Source organism: Schistocerca nitens, chromosome 5, assembly GCF_023898315.1.
Source record: "Schistocerca nitens isolate TAMUIC-IGC-003100 chromosome 5, iqSchNite1.1, whole genome shotgun sequence".
NCBI lineage: Eukaryota > Metazoa > Arthropoda > Insecta > Orthoptera > Acrididae > Schistocerca > Schistocerca nitens.
In genome coordinates, this window is record NC_064618.1 from 106361843 (window position 1) to 106383951 (window position 22109).

Here is a 22109-nt window from a genome sequence, read left to right on the forward strand (position 1 = left end):
AGCATTTTCTGTGGTAGTGACTCATTCCAGCAATTGTGTAAAACAACAGAATAACATTTTTTTCCACTATGTATGCGGAATATGTTACATTTATTTAAATCTGCTCCCTGTAGCAGTTGTCGATCTCTATTGATACTGCTATCGTCATCTTGTCTAACTACATTATTCGACAATCAACATTCATCTCTTCTGTATGCGCAGTGCTACTCAACACCTATGCAGGGAGGACGTACAGCAGTGTATATGTATTAAACTGAAACTCACATTTCGACCTTGTGTGGTAAAATGGTACATATTACACACCAAAAATCTATTTGCAATATTTTTTAGATAATAGGTAACATTGTATGTATGCCTCATGCAGTTTCCCACTCGAGACAGTGCTGTCGTAGCTTGCACCGAAAATCAGATGCTACCATACTATAGGTGACCCCTAGGTAATTTAATGCAGTTTCTGGTTCCTGAAGTAGTGTAATACAACACTACTGGATTTCTTCTTCTGTGTGTGCACAGTATGTTACGTTTTGTACATCCAGTCTTTGTTACAGTCATAGATTAGCGTTTTTTAATCCGCTCCTATCATGGATGAATTACATTTGATGCAGTTTTCTCTTAGCCAGGCATCTGCTGTTGTTGCTTCATGCACATACGCCACTTTAGGACACTTACTCCTGTGTATTTTACAGTTTTACTGTTTCGAGAAGTAGTGTAATAAATCTGCACAATAAGTTGAGACCTGTAGAATGACAGTTCTTGTGGGAAAAGTAATAGTTTGTGATGATTTTTTTCTTAAGACCTATTGAATAACAAGATGTACAATGTCCAGTCCACCACATATTTTCCTATACAATTAGCCTGTAATAGCCCTCCCACTACTGTCATTTAAACAATTGGTGTGATAAATTAAATTCACAAAGACGATATAGTTATAAGGGAACATTTTTTAAGGGTGAAAATATGGGGAAAGATGGATTAGTGAATCTTCAGAGCAATGATCAAATGGATCTTGTTGCTGTGATTCTGATTATAAATTGGGTAGTGCAGATGGCCTACTCTTTATCCAGTGGCGGTCTGTACTCATCCGTTATGATAGTTGTTTATTCCATATACTCCAGTTTCAGTTCTCCCCTCCAATTGCAGTTTTCTTTTGCAACCACGTAACACATTAATTACACATAAGAAAGCAATTTTTGAATAGTGGGAGTTTAAACGGATTTGACACATTGGTTCTTTTTCCTTTGAATGACACTGTTTCTTGGAATTAATACGCCACAATTAAATAAGTGTAATTTGTACATAATTATAACACCAGGAGAAAAATTAAATGCATTACTACGTATTAAGCATGTTACATTAAATTATGGACTATCACAGCCAAACTTCGACATTTTGAAAGAAATAATCCACATTGGCCGTAGGGTACTCTTTGATAAGTCACAACCGATTTCGCGCCGCCAGAAGACGCATACTCAAATGATAAAGACTCTTTTTAATAGCTCGTCACATCGCTGAAAGGTAACTATCTTATAGCCACTCCTCACTATTCGCGGCATGTTGTGAAAAATAGCGCACTAAAAGCAGTAGTCATTATTTATAACAAAGGGGGTAGCAGAGTTTTTCCACAAGCAGCAAGGTGGTTGATTGGCAGCAGGCAAGGCAGTACCGCCTTTAGTACGCTGTTTGTTTACAACATGACGTGGATGATGAGGAGTAGCTCTAAGGCAGTCACCTTTCAGGGATGACATATTAAAAATTAACGTCACCGGAGGGTCTGTCTGCTAGTGGCGTGAAACCAATCGTGACTTTAATAAAAAGTACTCCACATTAAGGCTGTCTTTAGCACAAAAGGGGTGGAAAGTGCCGTAACTATTTGTTTTTGGTAACGTACCTGATGGTGTAAAGTTTCTGACAGCCAGCAAAGTAAAATTTGAAAACAAAGTGAAAAAGTTTCTGCTCGACAGCTCCTTGTGTTCTGTGGAATAATCTCAATTATTATAATGTGTAAAACGTGGGGGCAGGGGTTACTAACTCATATCTCTTGTTCGGTGTGTCGTCATATTTAGATATCAGTTTGCAGTATGAATGTAAAATGACTAATTTACACTGTTACGATTTTCATGCAAATTACTCATTGAACATGAAACTGACTGACTAACCACTCTTCGTACTATTTGTTTTATATGGTGGTTACACTTTGTTTGTCCAGATGATATTTTACTTCTGCCAGTGATTTATGATCAATAGCGCCTGTTTATGTGCAAGAGTTTCATTTACCTGAATAAATGTGCCTATAGCAATTATACATTCTATACAATTCCTCACAGCCTTTCAGCACTGCTATCATCTTTCAGACATCTGCATCATATATGACCTTGCACATACTACAATACTCCCACCTACATGCAACATTTTCGATGATTGTGGTCCTACACAGACATTATTTACTAAATCAGATGGCTCAAAACAGCCCCTCTGTTGAGTATCAAAACTATTTTTAGCAATATTGTTGTAACGTATTCGTTCTATAACAGTAGAAAAATGCATTTGGCTCACGTATTGAAAATATTGAGGAAGTAGGTGTTACTATGCATACGATGATAAGCACAGTTTACGCCACCTCTTTTGCAGATTTCCTCCACCTTCTTAGCATTCTGGTAATTAAACAGGGTATTACTGTGACATTTAGCAATGTACACTAGTTTACATAGTACTCAGGACGTATGAGACATGGAGCATAAGCAGATGTTCTGGATATTCTGCATAGTTAGCAGAAAATTCTGCATAATTATATATGCCCAAAAGATGCAACTTTTTTGCTGAATTGGGATATAGTGCATCAACATTCTACGAGTAAGAGACATGTAATACTGAAATGGTTCAAATCTCGATATGAAGGCTACTCTCTGTAGACTTCCTTCAGAAAACTGACATATAGTATCTGTTATCATGTCATTAGCGTCCCCGAACCATAATGTATGCTCCATGAAGCTAGTAGCAGCTCAGTGTTGAATTGAGGAGCATTGCATGGAAAAATATCTGATTCTGTTAATAACTGTAACATAGCAATTAGAATTCATTGTCTATACCAAAGTTAAGTTATAGGGCCTTGCAGATACTTAGAAAAAACAGTGTATGTAGGAATTGGTTGGAATTTGTAAAAGAAGATGTGAAGCTTTACTATATTACACATACGAGTATACTTTAATAGAGAAATGACAAAGCATTTTGAGTTTATATATCAAATTATGTAGTGCATGACTCGAAAAACTATATATGCATAAGCTGTCATATAAAATTGCACAGTAATATAGGAGAGACATGACTTCACATAAGGGACTGCAAGTATGGGTTATGTGGAGGTATGTTTCTTTAAGGAGTCATCAGAAGACTTCAGGCAAGCAATCAGTGTTTCCTCTGTGGAATCACAATCATCAAAATCATTGCAAGTAGATTGGGGTTTTTGCAGCATGTGTCTTGTACTGTGCATGATTGTAGAGGATCTGGACATCCAATAGAAGATAGCAGCTTTGAAAGACTGTAACCAATTTCAGAGGATGCATAATTACTATATGGACTTGGATCGGAAACTTGTACTCTAATAAATGTAACTACTGAACATAAATATGCGAAGAGACCCGCTACTGTTCTATTATACTGTTGGTGTTGAATCACTGGCGCTGGAAACCCGTCTGGGGTGATCCATGAATGCAAATAATGTATTATACAAATTGCAGGCCGGCCGGGATAGCCGAGCGACCGCTACGGTCGCAGGTTCGAATCCTGCCTCGGGCATGGATGTGTGTGATGTCCTTAGGTTAGTTAGGTTTAAGTGGTTCTAAGTTCTAGGGGACTGATGACTTCAGAAGTTAAGTCCCATAGTGCTCAGAGCCATTTGAACCATCTGAAAAAATTGCAGGAAAAGTGGCTACAAAACGTTTACTCTGGGTGTGCCTTCGTATGTTGCTAAGGTGCCAAGGCTGATACTTTAATAAACATACACCACTAAATGTTCTCAGTAAGCAGGTGTTTCAGAGGTGTAGAGTGGTGGGGTGCATACAAACCAGATGCAGGTTGATAATCGTAAGAGAAACATATGATAACAGATCTCTACTTCTGAACCATTGTCATCAAAATCGTTGCAAATAGACGAGGGGTTAGCAGCATGTATTACTTTAAGACATTATTCTCGATAATACCACCAACATAGATATAACTGAATTATAATTGGTTCCCAGAAACAAGGGTATTCATAAGGTCTTAGTAAAAGAAGACATCGTGTCAAATTCACTGAAACTCCCCCTATTAAAGAGAATACTTCTTTAAGTGTAGTTTATGTGTACTGTGTATGCAAAAGAAAACTGGAATTGGAGGAGAGAAACAAAACTGGAGAAATCTGGTAGTGTTCTATTACACTACTGCTGGAGACATATTTACATCTGACATAACGGATAAATACAGACTAAAACTGGATAAAGAGAAGGTCAGCTATAATAAGTAATTCATAACTAGAGGTGCAGTGCAAGGCCTATTTGATCATTACTCCGGAGAACTATTAATCTATCTTCCCCTTTAACAAATGTCCCCATATAACTGCAGTCTTAATGAATTTAGTTTATCACACCAGTTGTTTAAATAACAGTATTGGGAGGGCTTTACAGCCTGATTGTGTAGAACAATATGTGATGGATGTTATACATTTTGTTATACCATAGGTTTTAAAAATGCATCACGAACTATTACTTTTCCCACAAAAACTGTTATACTATGTGGCAGTGAGATGGTGTCCTATTACACTACTGCTGGAGACAGTAAAACCATAAAATACCCAGGAGTAAGGGTCCTAATGTGTCATGTGTATATAAAACAACAGCAGCAGATGCCTTGCTAAGAGAAATCTGCATGAAATGTAACTCTTTCATGAAAGACGTGGTTTGCAAAACACTACTCTACGATTGGTAGAGAGACTGGGTTGTAGCATATTTTGCACTCATAGAAGAACTCTGGTAGTGTTCTATTACACTACTGCTGGAAACAGTACTTACTATAAAATACTTGTGCGTAACCTGTCATATGGCGGCACCTGATTTTTCGGTGCAATCTCCATTACCATCATCTCGAGTGGAAAGCTTTATGCGGCATGCATTCGGTGTCACCTCTTGTAATGAACATTTTGGTTCTAAAATGGCTCTGAGCACAATGGGACTTAACATCTGAGGTCATCAGTCCCCGAGAGCTATTTAAACCTAACTAACCTAAGGACATCACACACATCCATGCCCGAGGAAGGATTCGAACCTGCGACCGTAGCGCCTAGAACCGCTCGGTCACCCCGGCCGGCGAACATTTTGAATTGAAAGTGTAGATTAGTAGGGATGTGCTTCTCTAAGGAGCTATTAGTACACCTGTCAGTCATTGCATGCTGTGTGGGATTACAATTACGTGAAAAACATCACTACTAAATAGCGTTTTTTGCAGTATGTACTGCTTTAACACGCAGGGATGCAGTGTATGTGTCGCTTTAATACATAAATGCCACAAAATGTCCTCCCTCCATAAGTGTATTGCTGATGTAAGGTAGCAGTTTGCGTACAAAACTGATGCATGCTGGTTGTTGTGAAGTACAAAAGTTTTGTCTGCAACAAGAAGATAGCATTCCCATTAGAGACTGATGACTGGTAAAGAGACCAGATTTAAGTAAATGAGACATAGTTGAAAAAATAGTGTACTTTCTTGTCACACAATTGCTGGAAAACTACCATAGAAGATACGTAGGAGGACTTACAGTAGAATGGATGTAGAAGGTATAAGCATGTGCCTGACGGTGAGATACCTGAAGGGTAGGTTTACTGTCATATGGTTCGAAACATCGATTTTTTAAAAATTGTATTTTTGGATCCATAAAAGTGTTTAGATCCACCCCTGAAACGGTTTTTCCGAATACGGAACTGAAATGTTTGTTATTCGCGGTTGAACAAAAAAATCCACCTGCCTGAAATCGGCTTTTTTCACGCACCAGTTTTTTTCTTTCGGAGGACGAGTTATTGTACTGGTGCTTGGGAGGAAACACACAAAATTCAAATAAAAGTTTGAACGCGTGTGTTTGGAAGTTAGCCCCCAAGAATTTGCATTCTGGTGCGAAGACTGTGGAGACTGCGACATTCTTGGCAGTGAGCAGCTTCAACGAAGGGTATTCAGCAATTCTGAAGACCATGACAACGATGGACGTCACCCTGGGACTCAATTCGACGCAGTTCGCCAAGCATTCGGACGACCACCGGATTCAAGCGGCCGAAAACCGCTTGTCACCGGCCGTACGAGCGGCTCTGGAGCAGCGCAGGATGGCCCAGATCGAGCAGTTTAGTTAGGTTTAAGTAGTTCTAATTTCTAGGGGACTGATGACCTCATAAGTTAAGTCCCATAGTACTCACAGCCATTTTTTGAACTTAATAATTGCATTAGTGTCACTCTTCGTCGGCCTTTATGTTGTTTCTGTTAATATGACCTGGTAAATGTTCCGGACTGGCGAGTAATACTTAAAAATCGGGCGAACAGGTAGCAGTCGCGCGGTTCCGGACTGCGCGCCTAGAACCGCTAGACCACCGCGGCCGGCTGGTTGATGCACATGTCAGATATAGGACATTGGTGGAGATGGGACGAGAGACAGAATACTGGTGAGGAGTCCATGTGATAGCCGTTCATGATGTTGAACCTTCCAATAAGCTGAACGGAACAGAACTGGCCTAAGAAGGGGTGGTTCCGGAAGGGGAAAAGGGAATGGCAAGGGCATTGACGTTGAAGATACGTCACACATATGCCTCAGAATGGAGGACATTTACCTTTGTCCCTGCCGATAAGAACAGTGGGCTCTTTGTTCCACTGTGTCCATTGATTCACTATTTATGCTGGTTGTAATTTGATGTCCCATGAGAAATAAGAAACATTCTTTAATGTTGATACTTTTTTTTTATTTTCCCAGTACATGGAACTGTTAGTGATTGCTAGTTCCGCGTTGACTGTGGATATTGTGTCAGAGACACAGTGCCTTTGACTGTTCAGAGATGTCACTAAACCCGCCCAAAGATGTAAATAACCATGCATGAGCAGCGCCTATTAGACGGAGGGGTCCGACAACCGATGAGTTTCAGTCTTTCCACCAGGAAGGAGGTACACGGCTCGTGCTGTCTGTAGTTCAACCATGCCTAGACGGTCAATACCGTGGTTCGGACGCGTGCGCATTGTTACTTTGTGCCAGGAAGGGCTCTCGACGAGGGAAGTGTCCAGGCGTCTCGGAGTGAACCAAAGCTATGTTGTTCGGCCATGGAGGAGATACAAGAGACAAGAACTGTCGATGACGTGCCTCGCTCAGGCCGCCCAAGGGCTACTACTACTACTACAGTGGATGACCGCTACCTACGAATTATTGCTCGGAGGAACACCGACAACAACGCTATTTGTTGAATAATGCTTTTCGTGCAGCCACAGGACGTCATGTTACGACTCAAAAGTGTGCGCAATAGGCTACATGATGCGCAACTTCACTCCCGACGTCCATGGCGAGGTCCATCTTTGCATCCACGACACCATGCAGTGCGGGAACAGATAGGCCCAACAACATGCCGAATGGACAGCTCAGGATTGGCTTCACGTTCACTTCACCGATGAGTGTTGCATATGCCTTCAACCAGACAATCGTCGAAGACTTGTTTCGAGGCAACCCGGTCAGGCTGAACGCCTTAGTAACACTGACCAGCGAGTGCATCAAGGTGGAGGTTCGCTGCTGTTGTGGGGTGGCTTTTTGTGGGGTCGACGTTCGCCGCTGGTGGTCATGGAAGGCGCCGACCGATAGTGCAACCATATCGAGAGCATATTGGCGAGGCATTCGTCTTCATGGAAGACAATTCGCGCCCCCGTCGTGCTCCTCTTGTGAATGACTTGCTTCGGGATAACGACATCGCTCGACTAGAGCGGCCAGCATGTTCTCCAGACATGAACCCTATCGAACATGCTTGGGATAGATTTAAAAGGGCTTTTTATGGACGACGTGACCCACTAACCACTCTGAGGGATCTACGCTGCATCGTCGGTGGGGAGTGGGACAATCTGGACCAACAGTGCCACGACGAATACAGGTATGCATCAATGCAAGAGGACATGCTACTAGGCCTTAGAGGTACCGGTGTATACAACAATCTCGACCACCACTTGTGAAGGTCTCGCTGTTTGGTGGTACAACATGAAATGTGTGGTTTTCATGAGCAATAAAAAGGGAGGAAATGATGTTTATGTTGATTTCTATTCCAATTTCCTGTACAGGTTTCTGAACACACGGAACCGAGGTGATGCAAAACTTCTTTGGATGTGCGTATGTTGGGTATCGTTTTTCTGTCGGTATGAGTGAAATACCTCACAGAAAAAGTGAATGGGTTTCATAGGTTATTTGTTGACGAAGTTGTAATAAGTATCTGTTACATGCAAAATATTTTCAGTTGTTGGATATTTTTTGATTATTACGATGCTTAAGCGAGGAAAGTTTCGTCGTCTACAGCACCATTTGTCAGTGTCTACGATGAGGTGGTATTTTCTGCGCTAGTTAATAGACGTTCGAAGACAGTGGATGACTAATTATCAGACATTGTCATAATTTTATATTATCTAACTTGTTAATGGGTTGCAATATTAAGTATCTTATTAATATCTGTAAAAAATGACATGATGCCTTCTGTGACGCCTTATACTGCTCATTAATACACTTCGTATAAACCGTATGTGATCTGAGACATGTGTTTTGCTATTTTTTTCATAAAAGTCGGTCCGATTTGGACGCTAGTCTTCCTGTTCTGTTTCGTCCTCGTATACACCTAACTGTCTAAATGTACAGAAATTTATCATACTGTGTAACTATTAATTATTTTTATTAGTGGATGAAGACAGACGATTGCATGATGTCCCGTGATAAATGTTAAAGATTACTAAACAGCGAACTGTGGAGTGACAGGATACGGATATTCTTATTTATGTTTTGACTACGAAAAGATAACCTCTAAGACGTTCGAGGGTTTTGAAGATGGCATAGTTAGCGTTAGCAGGTGGGAAACACTAGCAGTAGTTGTATGTTTGGTAGGCAGCGAAGCGCTGACAGCTTGTGACGTTTACCGCTCTCTAGTCGGCTGTGCAAGTGACCGTAATCGCGCGATCTTAACGGAATTAGAAAAATAAGCCAATTTTTTGACAAGCTACTTCTACAAGGAACTTCATACACCTTCTTACGTGAATTTTGAACAGTCTTTACCATGCATTAAAAATCATATACAACAAAGATAACGAACAGTATCACGAAAATTTTGACTAACCCACAGAAAATAATGAAGATATTTCTAAATTTGACCGCCAGTCCAATTGTGCAAACTCGGTCCATTAATCAGTTATCTTAACAAGCGTGTGCTAATAAAATAGTTGGCAAACAAAAACAGAATCACTACCGTAAACGAAATAACAAAGAGAAATGTTGAGTGTAAGTTTGTATTACTAAATACATACAAATGAAATAATTTTAAAGAAAGCAAATAATAGTAACAGAAATGCTTAAATGATGAACTATATCTCAAACAGAACTACGTTACTTGGCAGTCGGAAATTTTCATTAGGACGATAGTGGTATTATGTTTTTTTCTGACAAATATTCACTGTGTGCGACGATTTTAGTTTTATTCTTCAATCACACATAATATTGGCAAGATACTATATAGTGAAATATTTTTGGTACCAGTGGGGAGAGTAGGTATAGAACATGAGGGCGGATTTCCTGGCGAATAATACAGATACCTTTCTAGTACTTTCCTGAGTGGCTTGCAGTGCAAAACTGTAGATCAGCATTAAATACGAAAAATGGAAGTTATGCCGCGCAATAGGTATATGCCATGAAGGGAGAACTTCCATTTTCCTCTCCTTAGGCTCGTCATTGTACTCTCGATAGGCTCTCCTTCACAGAGTAATAATTCATTGTAAGAACAATTTGACAAATTTTGTAGCTGTGTAACAGCTTGCTAGTTTCTAAAATGTTGTTCAATTACGTATAATTTTATCTCTGACATATTCTTATTTGAACATTTTTTCTGTTTCAGGGACTACTACTACGACAGGTAAGCACAAATTTACGATATAATAGATTAATGTTAAAAGAGAGGTTTATTGCATTCGGTCTAGTATTTTAATAACCTTGTTGACAGATGGGAGACCCACAGAATGAGTAGTAATATAGGTGAGTGGTAATATAAATGATAAATGTTCATACATAGTCAGTAATTTATGTTTTAAAACTCATTATTGTATTCTTCACGTACCGGGTGTTACACGTAAACCGTTAATCTAAAATATTTTCGGAATGGGTCAAGACATCGGAACAGTTTCTTTGACAAATGTCACTACTTCTCGAAACAACTATTTTGTCGCATGAGTGACATCACGATAATATCTCCACCTGTAACAATTTTAAACAACTACACTGAAGAGCCAGAAAAACTGGTACAGCTGCCTAATATCGTATAGGGCCCCAGCGAGCAAGCAGAAGTGCCACAACTCGACGTGGCATGGACTCGACTGATGTCTGAAGTAGTGGTGGAGGGAACTGACACCATGCATCCTGAAGGGCTCTCCACAAATCCGTAAGAGTACGAGGGGGTGGAGATGTCTTCTGAACACCACGTTGCAAGGCATCCCAGACACGCTCAATAATTTTCATGTCTGGGGAGTTTGCTGGCCAGCAGAAGTGTTTAAACTCTGAAGAGTGTTGCTGGAGCCACTATTCCGGACTTGTGCGGTGTCGCATTGTCCCGTTGGGATCGCCCTCGTCCTTTGGAATGCACAATGGACATTAATGGATGGAGGTGATCAGACAGGATGCTTACGTATGTGTCACCTGTCAGAGTCGTATCTAGACGTATCACGGGTCCCATATGACTCAAACTGCACACGCCCCACACCATTACAGAACCTGCACCAGCCTGAACAGTCCGCTGCTGAAATACAGGGTCCATGTATTCATTAGGTTGTCTCCATACACCTCTATCCGCTTGATACAATTCGAAACGAGATTTGTTCGACCAGGCAACATGTTTCCAGTCATGGACAGTCCAATGTTGATGTTGACGGGCCAGGTAGGGCGTAAAGCTTTGTGTCGTGGAGTCATCAGGGGTACATGAGTTGGCCTTCGGCTCCGAAAGCCCACCGATGGCCCAGCATTGAAATCTGCAGCAATTTGCGGATGAGTTGCACTTCCGTCATTTTGAACGGTTCGCTTCAATCGTCGTTGGCCCCGTTCATGAAGAATCTTTTTCCGGCCGCAGCGATGTCGGAGATTCGATGTTTTACCGGATTCCTGATATCACGGTACACTCGTGAAATCATCGCACGCGAAAATCCCCACTTCATCGCTATCTCGGACATGCTGTGTCCCATTGCTCGTGCGGCGACTATAACACCACATTCAAACTCATTTAAAACTTGATAACCTGCCGTCGTAGCAGCAGCAACCGATCTAACAACTGCGCCAGACACTTAGTGTCTTATAAAGGCGTTGCCGACCGCAGCGTCGTATTCTGCTTGTTAACACTTCTCTGTATTTGAATATACATGTCTATACTAATTACTTTGGCTCGTCAGTATAGCTGAGTGCCCGCTGCTTTGCTCCTGTAGAGTATACGGTCTGCACAGTTTTTTAACGAATTTTTATGTTCTTAAATTGCAAAAACAAGTCCTTTAACACTAAGTTAGGCCATAGACGCTTGGTCTCTTCGGAATGTACTTCTGACCAAAATGCTACTTGCTTGCTTTGTTAATAGTGCCTTTTGTGTTTTTGTGATAATTCCATGAAAACTTCCATCCTGTAATGTCATTAGAAATTAAATACCAATTTCAATAGATTTAGTTTTAAATATGTTTAGATATAACGAAATATTTTCTTAGAAAATTTCACCCCATAGATGTTGAATCAAAAAAAAAAAGAAAACAATAAAATCTTCTAACCAAGAATCCAAATACAATTTTTGAGACATTTAATTTCAAAAATGCTTTTGTAATGAAATAATTCCTTAAAATTTTCACCCTCTATTTTACCCCCTTAGGTGTTGAATTTTCAAAAACACTGAAACACTTATTTTTATTTCTAATCAAGAAGTCAAATGTCAGTTTTCATAGATGTGGCTTTAAAAATACTTTAATAGTACTTTAATAATTATTTATTTTCAGAACTTCTGCGCAATAATTTACACTATTAGTGATTGAACTCCCAAAAATACTGAAGCATGTATTTTAAATCTCGGTCCGAGAAGCCAAATACCAATTTTCGTAGTTCTCGCTTCAAAATTTCCTTGTTAGCGATATATTTTCCAAAACCTTTCATCCATTACTCCAATTCCCTAGGGACGGAATTTGGAATAATTGCTTTCTAAAAGATGCCCACAGTATAAGATCATCACCGTCTACAAAGTTCAGGTTTGTATCGCTAGTGGATTGGGCGCTGCGTTGCTGAGTCAGTGAATCAGTTGGGCCCTATTTCGCCCCCTTTCATTTTCAATTTCACGTCGTTAGGGATAGAATTTCAAAAAATAATGAAACACGTATTTTGTTATTTGTAACAGACAAGCTAGTTACCAATTTCCGTAGGTGTAGCTTTAAAAATGCTTTAACAGTTTTTTAATAATGTTTTAAATAAATACCTTTTAAATAAATAATTAGCCCACAATTTCATCCCCATAGGGGTTAAACTTCCAAAAATGCTGGAACACGTATTTCTTTATTTCCGGCCAAGAAACCAAATAGCAGTTTATGTTGGTGTGGCTAGGACATTGTCTTTTATGTATGGAGATAACTCTCTCTTTGATCTCATGCTGTTGGAGTATTAAATTTATTAACAATTCCACATCGTTCAATAGAAATATCAAATTTTTCTAACACGCTACTTTCCGGCTTGCTCTTAATCAGATACTGTATTAATTCACTTTAATTCATCGGAGAATGTTTCCGAGCTAGTGTGACCGTCTGCCCGACCAGTGTACAATCCTGCATACGAAATATTTTCATTCAAGAACAACAGTTCTTTTTTTTTCTTTTTGTTACTTATATCAACCTCAGAAATACGGGAATGAAGTCCCATGTTTCTTGACAGAGTGTAGGGGAACGATGCGGGAGACCCGCACCGCCGTACTAGGCAAGGTCCTAATCGGAGGTGGTTTCCCGTTACCTTCCTCCGACCGTAATGGGGATGAATGATGATGATGAAGACGACACAACAACATCTGGTCATCTCGGGGCAGGTGAAAATCCTTGATCCCGCCGGGAATTGAACTTGGAGCCTCGTGCTCGGGAAGCGGGAACGCTATCGCGAGACCACGAGCTGCTTCAGCAATATATAGAACAAAATTATACAAGACTGCCACCGAGATTCTTCATGGCAGTTTTCGTAGCCTATGTCGAAAAGTTTTTGTCGGTCAGAGATGTAGCGAAGAGCTATTCTTTTACCTCTACAGCTAAACAAGGTTGAAATTTAACGTCACCTATTTTGAAGCCACGTAAGGCCTGACGATATACTCCCATCAATCCATAAAATTGCGAGAGTGGGTTAATACAGAGAGAGAGAGAGAGAGAGAGAGAGAGAGAGAGACGTTAAGGTAACGGTTTGACGCTTGAGTACAAGCAAAAAAATGGTTCAAATGGCTCTGAGCACTATGGGACTTAACTGCTGAGGTCATCAGTCCCCTAGAACTTAGTACTACTTTAACCTAACTAACCTAAGGACATCACACACACCCATGCCCGAGGCAGGATTCGAACCTGCGATCGTAGCGGTCGCGCGGTTCCAGACTGTAGCGCCTAGAGCCGCTCGGCCACCCCGGCCGGCAGTACAACGCACAAAGCGTTCATAAAACCATGTGAAATTGTCAGAACGGCCCTTCTTTGTACGACGAAATATTACTGACAGGGGTCCCTATTGTATTGGGCACTAATTGTCTGGCAACAAAATAACTACCTTCGCCTGATGGCAACAGGTACTGATGCTCCTCAAATGGCTAAATGGCTCTGAGCACTATGGGACTCAACTGCTGAGGTCATTAGTCCCCTAGAACTTAGAACTAGTTAAACCTAACTAACCTAAGGACATCACAAACATCCATGCCCGAGGCAGGATTCGAACCTGCGACCGTAGCGGTCTTGCGGTTCCAGACTGCAGCGCCTTTAACCGCACGGCCACTTCGGCCGGCGATGCTCCTCACAAGTAGCACTCCGTAGTAACCGTCATGCACATTGCCTCCTCGATATTCCTATCGATTATACGCACCTGTGCTTATTTGTACATTTAATGCAGAGCGTGATGAAAGTTAATAGCTATGGCTCTCAAACTACCGAATAAGAAGTCCAATTTGTGTTCAGAGATGCCAGCAGTATTACTAAAACCGGAATAAATTAGCGGGCAAAGCTGCAAGCCGCTTACACTGATACAGTAAATGTTCGATTACTGAGTCACACGTTATATTGGTGAAAGTTAAAAATGTTGCTATACAACGCTCGCGAAAGTTAGTGCTATTCACACAATTCGCTCTGCATTGTATACAGAGTCATAGTACATTAACATTTACATACATGATAAGCAAAAGATCTTAAAGTTCACGACACTGCCGACATTGAAACGCGTAGCCAATCCAGTAAGTGCGCGCTCACTTGTTTACTACCCAAGGTCGACCCCAAAAAACACAGACCGAAACACTTAGGCTTTTAAGTGATGACGTGACGAATATGAACGAAGTGCTTCGTCTGAATCGCATCTCATCGTGGTTATATTATTAAAAAAATGTAATAAAATGTACTGAATATTATATACGACCCTGTTAGTATTGATTGTGGCCATGATGATTGTCAATCAAATCAGAATTCAGATATAAAAGAATATTAATAAAAGAAGGTTGTATTTCTAATTACTGAGTGAAATACGGGAATGAACGCTATGTTTCCGAGAACCAATAACGTTAAATATCCCATAGATTGCGTGATTTAGAAAATTAGAATTTTATAGTAGGCAACAAACAGTTTTGAAAATGAGGTTCAAAAAAATGGCTCTGAGCACTATGAGACTTAACATCTCAGGTCATCAGTCCCATACAACTTAGAACTACTTAAACCTAACTAATCTAAGGACATCACACACATCCATGCCCGAGGCAGGATTTGAACCTGCGACGGTAGCGGTCGCTCGGTTCCAGACTGAAGCGCCTAGAACCGCTGGGCCACCAGAGGTCGGCGAAAATGAGGTGTGATCATAGAAATATGAACCGGAGGTCGAATACAAGGATCTCTCTTTAACGGTGTTTTGGTAGTAAAACTGCTCCTGATTCCCAAAATGAATCCGCAACACACTACAATAAAATGAACAATACAAAGAAAACAGTAATGAAATAGTTATATATAAATAGGCAAAACAACATTGCCGAAAATATTAATCAGATACTTAAATAACATAAAAAAGAAATAAAATTACTAATTATTGTTAAGTAATGAATCTTAAATGATTTAAAGTAAAAAGTAAAATTTCTTCAAAATAACTATTTTATTTCTTTTTTTGTTTAACCATGCTCGAAATAGAAGTAATACAGTCAGCGAATATCTTATTATAGCTACCTCTGAAGTTTAACGTATTTTTAAAAATATGTACATTGTTTAACATCATCAAGTTTTGAATACTGCAGTTGAAATGATCCATTATTAGAAAGAAGAGCTTTTTAAGACAGGAATGCTTCATCAGCCAGTCCTTACACACTAGTACATTAATGAATTACTGTTTTTCAAATAAAAACTATCAGGACTACAGTGCTTTGTCAACCGGGTCATATGCACTACAAAAATTCTGTAACTACTTTCTTAATCATTTTTCTACAAAAATACATTCAGTCAGTGAAAACATAATCAGTAATACAAGCACTTTGTTGTTGTGGTCTTCAGTTCTGAGACTGGTTTGATGCAGCTCTCCATGCTACTCTATCCTGTGCAAGCTTCTTCATCTCCCAGTACCTATTGCAGCCTACATCCTTATGAATCTGTTTAGTGTATCCATCTCTTGATCTCCCTCTTCGATTTTTACCCTCCACGCAGCCCTCAAATATTAAATTGGTGATCCCTTGATGCCTCAGAATGTGTCCTACCTACCGATCCCTTCTTCTAGTCAAGTTTAGCCACAAGTTCCTCTTCTCCCCAATTCTATTCGATACCTCCTCATTAGTTATGTGATCTACCCATCTAATCTTCAGCATTCTTCTGTAGCACCACGTTTCGAAAGCTTCTATTCTCTTCTTGTCTAAACTATTTATCGTCCACGTTTCACTTCCGTACACTCCATACAAATACTTTCAGAAACGACTTCCTGACATTTAAATCTGTATGTTAACAAATTTTTCTTCTTCAGAAGCGCTTTCCTTTCCATTGCGAGTCTACATTTTATATCCTCTCTACTTCGACCATCATCAGTTATTTTACTCCCCAAATAGCAAAACTCCTTTACTACTTTAAGTGTCTCATTTCCTAATCTAATTCCCTCAGCATCACCCCACTTAATTAGAGTACATTCCATTATCCTCGTTTTGCTTCTGTTGATGTTCATCTTATATCCTTTTTTCAAGACACTGTCCATTCCGTTCAACTGCTGTTCCAAGTCCTTTGCTGTCTGTGACAGAATTACAATGTCATCGGCGAACTTCAAAGTTTTTATTTCTTCTCCATGGATTTTAATACCTCCTCCGAACTTTTCTTTCGTTGCCTTTATTGCTTGCTCAATATAAAGATTGAATAACATCGGGGATAGGCTACAACCCTGTCTCAGTCCCTTCCCAACCACTGCTTCCATTTCATACCCCTCGACTCGTATGACTGCCATCTGCTTTCTGTACAATTTGTAAATAGCCTTTCGCTCCATGTATTTTACCCCTGCCACCTTCAGAATTTGAAGGAGAGTATTCCAGTCAACATTGTCAAAAGCTTTCTCTAAGTCTACAAATGCTAGAAAAGTAGGTTTGCTTTTCCTTAATCTATTTTCTAAGATAAGTCGTAGGGTCAGTATTGCCTCACGTGTTCCAACATTTCTGCGGAATCCAAACTGATCTTCCCCGAGGTTGGCTTCTACCAGTTTTTCCATTCGTCTGTAAAGAATTTGCGTTAGTATTATGCAGCTGTGACTTATTAAACTGATAGTTCGGTAATTTTCACATCTGTCAACACCTGCTTTCTTTGGGATTGGAATTATTATATTCTTCTTGGAGTCTGAGGGTATTTCGCCTGTCTCATACATGTTGCTCACCAGATGGTAGAGTTTTCTCAGGCCTGGCTCTCTTAAGTTTGTCAGTAGTTCTAATGTAATGTTGTCTACTCCCGGGGCCTTGTTTCGACTCAGGTCTTTCAGTGCTCTATCAAACTCTTCACGCAGTGGCATATCTCCCATTTCATCTTCATCTACATCCTCTTCCATTTCCATAATATTGTCCTCAAGTACATCGCCCTCGTATAGACCCTCTATATACTCCTTCCAGCTTTCTGCTTTCCCTTCTTTGCTTAGAACTGGGTTTCCATCTGGGCTCTTGATATTCATGCAAGTGGTTCTCCTTTCTCCAAAGGTCTCTTTAATTTTCCTGTAGGCAGTATCTATCTTACTCCTAGTGAGATAAGCCTCTACATCCTTACATTTGTCCTCTAGCCATCCCTGCTTAGCCATTTTGCACTTCCTGTCGATATCATTTTTGAGACATTTGTATTTCTTTTTGCCTGCTTCATTTATTGCATTTTTATATTTTCTCCTTTCATCAATTAAATTCAATATTTCTTCTGTTACCGAGGTGTTTCTACTAGCCCTCGTCTTTTTACCTATTTGATCCTCTGCTGCCTTCACTTTTTCATCTACTGTATTTCTTTCCCCCATTCCTGCCAATTGTTCCCTTATGCTTTCCTTGAAACTGTCTACAAGCTCTGGTTCTTTCAGTTTATCCAGGTCCCATGTCCTTAAATTCCCACCTATTTGCGGTTTCTTCAGTTTTAATCTACAGTTCATAACATGTGGTCAGAGTCCACATATGCCCCTGGAAATGTCTTACAATTTAAAACCTGGTTCCTAAATGTCTGCCTTACCATTATATAATCTATCCGATACCTTTTAGTATCTCCAGGGTTCTTCCATGTATACAACCGTCTTTCATGATTATTGAACAAAGTGTTAGCTATGATTAAGTTATGCTCTGTGCAAAATTCTACCAGGCGGCTTCCTCTTTCATTTCTTAGCCCCAATCCAAATTCACCTACTACGTTTCCTTCTCTCCCTTTTCCTACTCTCGAATTCCAGTCACCCATGACTATTAAATTTTCGTCTCCCTTCACTACCTGAATAATTTCTTTTATCTCATCATACATTTCATCAATTTCTTCGTCATCTGCAGAGCTAGTTGGCATATAAACTTGTACTACTGTAGCAGGCGTGGACTTCGTGTCTATGTTGGCCACAATAATACGTTCACTGTGCTGTTTGTAGTAGCTTACCGGCACTCCTATTTTTTTATTCATTATTAAACCAACTCCTGCATTACCCCTATTTGATTTTGTATTTATAACCCTGTATTCACCTGACCAAAAGACTTGTTCCTCCTGTCACCGAACTTCACTAATTCCCACTATATCTAACTTTAACCTATCCATTTCCCTTTTTAAATTTTCTAACATACCTGCCCGATTAAGGGATCTGACATTCCACGCTCCGATCCGTAGAACGCCAGTTTTCTTTCTCCTGATGACGTAATCTTGAGTAGTCCCTGCCCGGAGATCCGAATGTGGGACTATTTTACCTCCGGAATAGCATAGCCACTCGAAATAATCATCTTACCGGCACAGTGCCGCCCTTTCACGCTTCATCGTTTTGACCTGAGTCAGCCAACGGCAGCGTGAAGCTGCGTGCCGTGACGTCGGATTTCTCCTAGTTACGATACGAGTGAATTTTCTCCCTCGTTCCTTTTCTCCCCATTGAGAACACACACATTTAGACGAAAATAAGAAAAATAGTACTAAGCAGCAAACCTATGTACACTATCAAAACATGTGTCCGGATAGGTGGCGCCACGTGGGAATTTTAGTCGGCTGGGCAGCATGTCCTGATAGCGCAGTTGCGATAAGCACTGCGCCCAGGTGGTGCAGCGGTTAACGCAAAAGCCTCGTAAGCAGGAGGTCCCGGGTTCGAGTCCCAGTGTTGGAGACATTTTCACTCATCGCTTGTAGCCACAGATCACTGTTTCAAAACATCCAACGTCTCTTTGATATCTTTTTTCCGTCTAAAAAAAATTGTTCGTATGTAAAGAGCGTTACATATCATGAGGCTACTTAATATTCCGTCACCTTTCTGTCGTGATGTAAAATATTTCACGCTAAGAACATGACATCTCTTAATATCAACATGTCATTTTGATAACACTCTTGGAATTTTTCCGTGGTGTTTCGTCTCATGTGGCCTTCGTTCCGCTTATGCTGCACCTCGTATTGGCCAAACTAAAGCGCTTTGTAACCCAACATCTCTATCTACGATAATTAATCGGCCGATTTACAAGTCACCTGAAAAATCTACATACTCGCAACCTCTCTCTCCCCTGCTCCCTAATAATTCTCCTAAATACCATAAACATCTGTATCTGGAGCATCCCTTGTCTATAAATACCAACACTACTGCCCGCATCTCGTGGTCGTGCGGTAGCGTTCTCGCTTCCCACGCCCGGGTTCCCGGGTTCGATTTCCGGCGGGGTCAGGGATTTTCTCTGCCTCGTGATGGCAGGGTGTCGTGTGATGTCCTTAGGTTAGTTAGGTTTAAGTAGTTCTAAGTTCTAGGGGACTGATGACCTAAGATGTTAAGTCCCATAGTGCTCAGAGCCATTTGAACCAACACTACTTGCTCTCGAGAAACGCTCTTCGTCTAATAATGTCATTGTAACAGCGTTCCATTTTTCATACGTAATACAGCCTTCACATTGTTCTGACCATGAGACGGATGTAGCACGCTAGTAAATTACTCTTACCGCATTGTTTTGTTGTTACGTCATATCCACTTACCGTATTTGCTATCCACTTCTTCTGCTGCGACAAATCTGTAAAAGTACTGTGCAGTATTGCGGTTTCCTGTGCCTTCTTTTAAAATTTTATTTTACAGCATTCATGGATATGAATTTATACATGGTGTATCAAAAGAAATTTAAAAAAAATCGTAAGTCTTATGTTGTTTTAGATACGTGCGTGAACAAGGTGCTGTTGGGAAGAGCAAACTCTAGAGTTTTACGTGGTTCCCGCGAGGTAGCAGCAGTTCTAATAAAGCCGGCTGCCGTGGCCGAGCGGTTCTAGGCCCTTCAGTCCGGAACCGCGCTGCTGCTACGGTCGCAGGTTCGAATCCTGCCTCGGGCATGGATGTGTGTGATTTCCTTAGGTTAGTTAGATTTAAGTACTTCTAAGTCTAGGTGACTGATGACCTCAGATGTTAAGTCCCATAGTGCTTAAGGCCATTTCTAATAAAAATGATGTCGTAACAAGAGAGTATTTTGTTTTCTACGTTTTGCGCAGTGCTGGCCAGTAGTAACCGTTCATCGTGACTTTCGTATCAGGTGTGGTGTGGATCCTCCTACAGCACAGAGCAGTAGACGATGATATGAACAGAGAAACAGGTTGTGTAAAGGCAAATCGCCGGGCCGTCCCCAAGTGTCTGAAACAGACGCAGAATACATCCGCCATAGTTTCACGAGGAGTCCGCAAAAGTCCGTTCGCCGTGCAGCTCGACAGCTCAGCATGCTCCCGATGCCCGTCTGGTGTGTGTTGCGTCGAAGTTTACACATGAAACTCTACAAGCTCTTCGTGAATGTGGCAAACAACAGTGTGTGTGGGGTCCTGTAATTTCGTTCTTGGAAAGATGGAGGATGACAGTTTTCTTCCATGCTCAGTGTTTAGTGACGAGGCAGCATTGCATTCAAATGGGAAGGTGAATCGTCATTATGTGAGAATATAGGGTACGGAACAAGCACATGAAGTTGTACAACACGATAGGCTCTCTCCAAAATTTAATATGTTTTGTGGGAAAAGGTGGTGGTCCATTTTTCTTTGCCGAGAACATTGTTACAGGAAGTGCATACCTCCATATGCTTGAGAACTTACTATTCCCACAGTTTGAGACTGATTCGAACGATTTCATTTACCAAGAGGATGGGGCACCGCCATACCGACATCTGGAAGTGCGCGAATTTTTAAATCGAAGGATTACTGAATGATCGCACTGGACCAAATGACTCAGCTTTACATTACTGGTCTCCAAGATCATGGACCTGGCTGTATGTGATTATTTCTTGTGGGGGCTTAAACATATGTTTATGCGCCTCCGTTACCAACAACAATGATGAACTGAGACATCGCATGACAGCAGCTGCATACTCGCTGCTGTGTGGGAACAATTTGAATGCCGCATTGACATATGCCGTGCATCTCAAAGGGGAGCATATTGAACACCTGTGAAAAGGAATGGAAAAAAAACTTTTCGTGTTTCCTGTTCATCAGAAAACAAAATTCGTTGTATACGTTTATTAGTTTCAGAAATGTAGACGTGCCAAATCAGATGTTTGTTTTTGATACACCCTCTATATCGTTACCTCTATGCTTTTGCTGTAAGAAAGTAGTTAAGTCGATCACAAGATGTATTGATTGGCAAATAGTATGCAACTCAAGCACATTTATATTTGCTTATTACGAAAAGTTGTTCTGCAGTATGTTTTGAGCCCTAAAATTATCAGCTTTAGTCATCTAACGAGCACGTTCTCTTCTAATACAAAGTAAATATATGTTCACTTCCTGGCTAATGCGCGATAGCATTGTTGGACCGTTCGTCTTAGCTGAACCAACAGTGAATGGGTCAGTGTATCTGGACATGTTCGAGCAGTTTGTGTACCCTCAGATACAAGACTTGCAACCCAATATCATTTTTCAACAAGATGGAGCTCCGCCGCATTGGCAACGGCTGATGGCAAGTTCCTGGATAGGAAATTCCCCAATCGTTGGATCGGACGCGGAGGACC

At 40.7% G+C, this 22109-nt stretch overlaps 1 protein-coding gene across 1 annotated transcript in view; it reads left to right on the forward strand.

The window, feature by feature from the left end:
* The window catches only part of LOC126259596 (RNA-binding protein Raly-like), a 418128-nt gene that overhangs the window by 246221 nt on the left and 149798 nt on the right, over positions 1–22109 (forward strand). The window contains exon 5 of the mRNA XM_049956505.1: positions 10122–10139. Coding sequence (XP_049812462.1) covers positions 10122–10139 — 18 coding nt within the window. The remainder of the gene's footprint in view (positions 1–10121; positions 10140–22109) is intronic.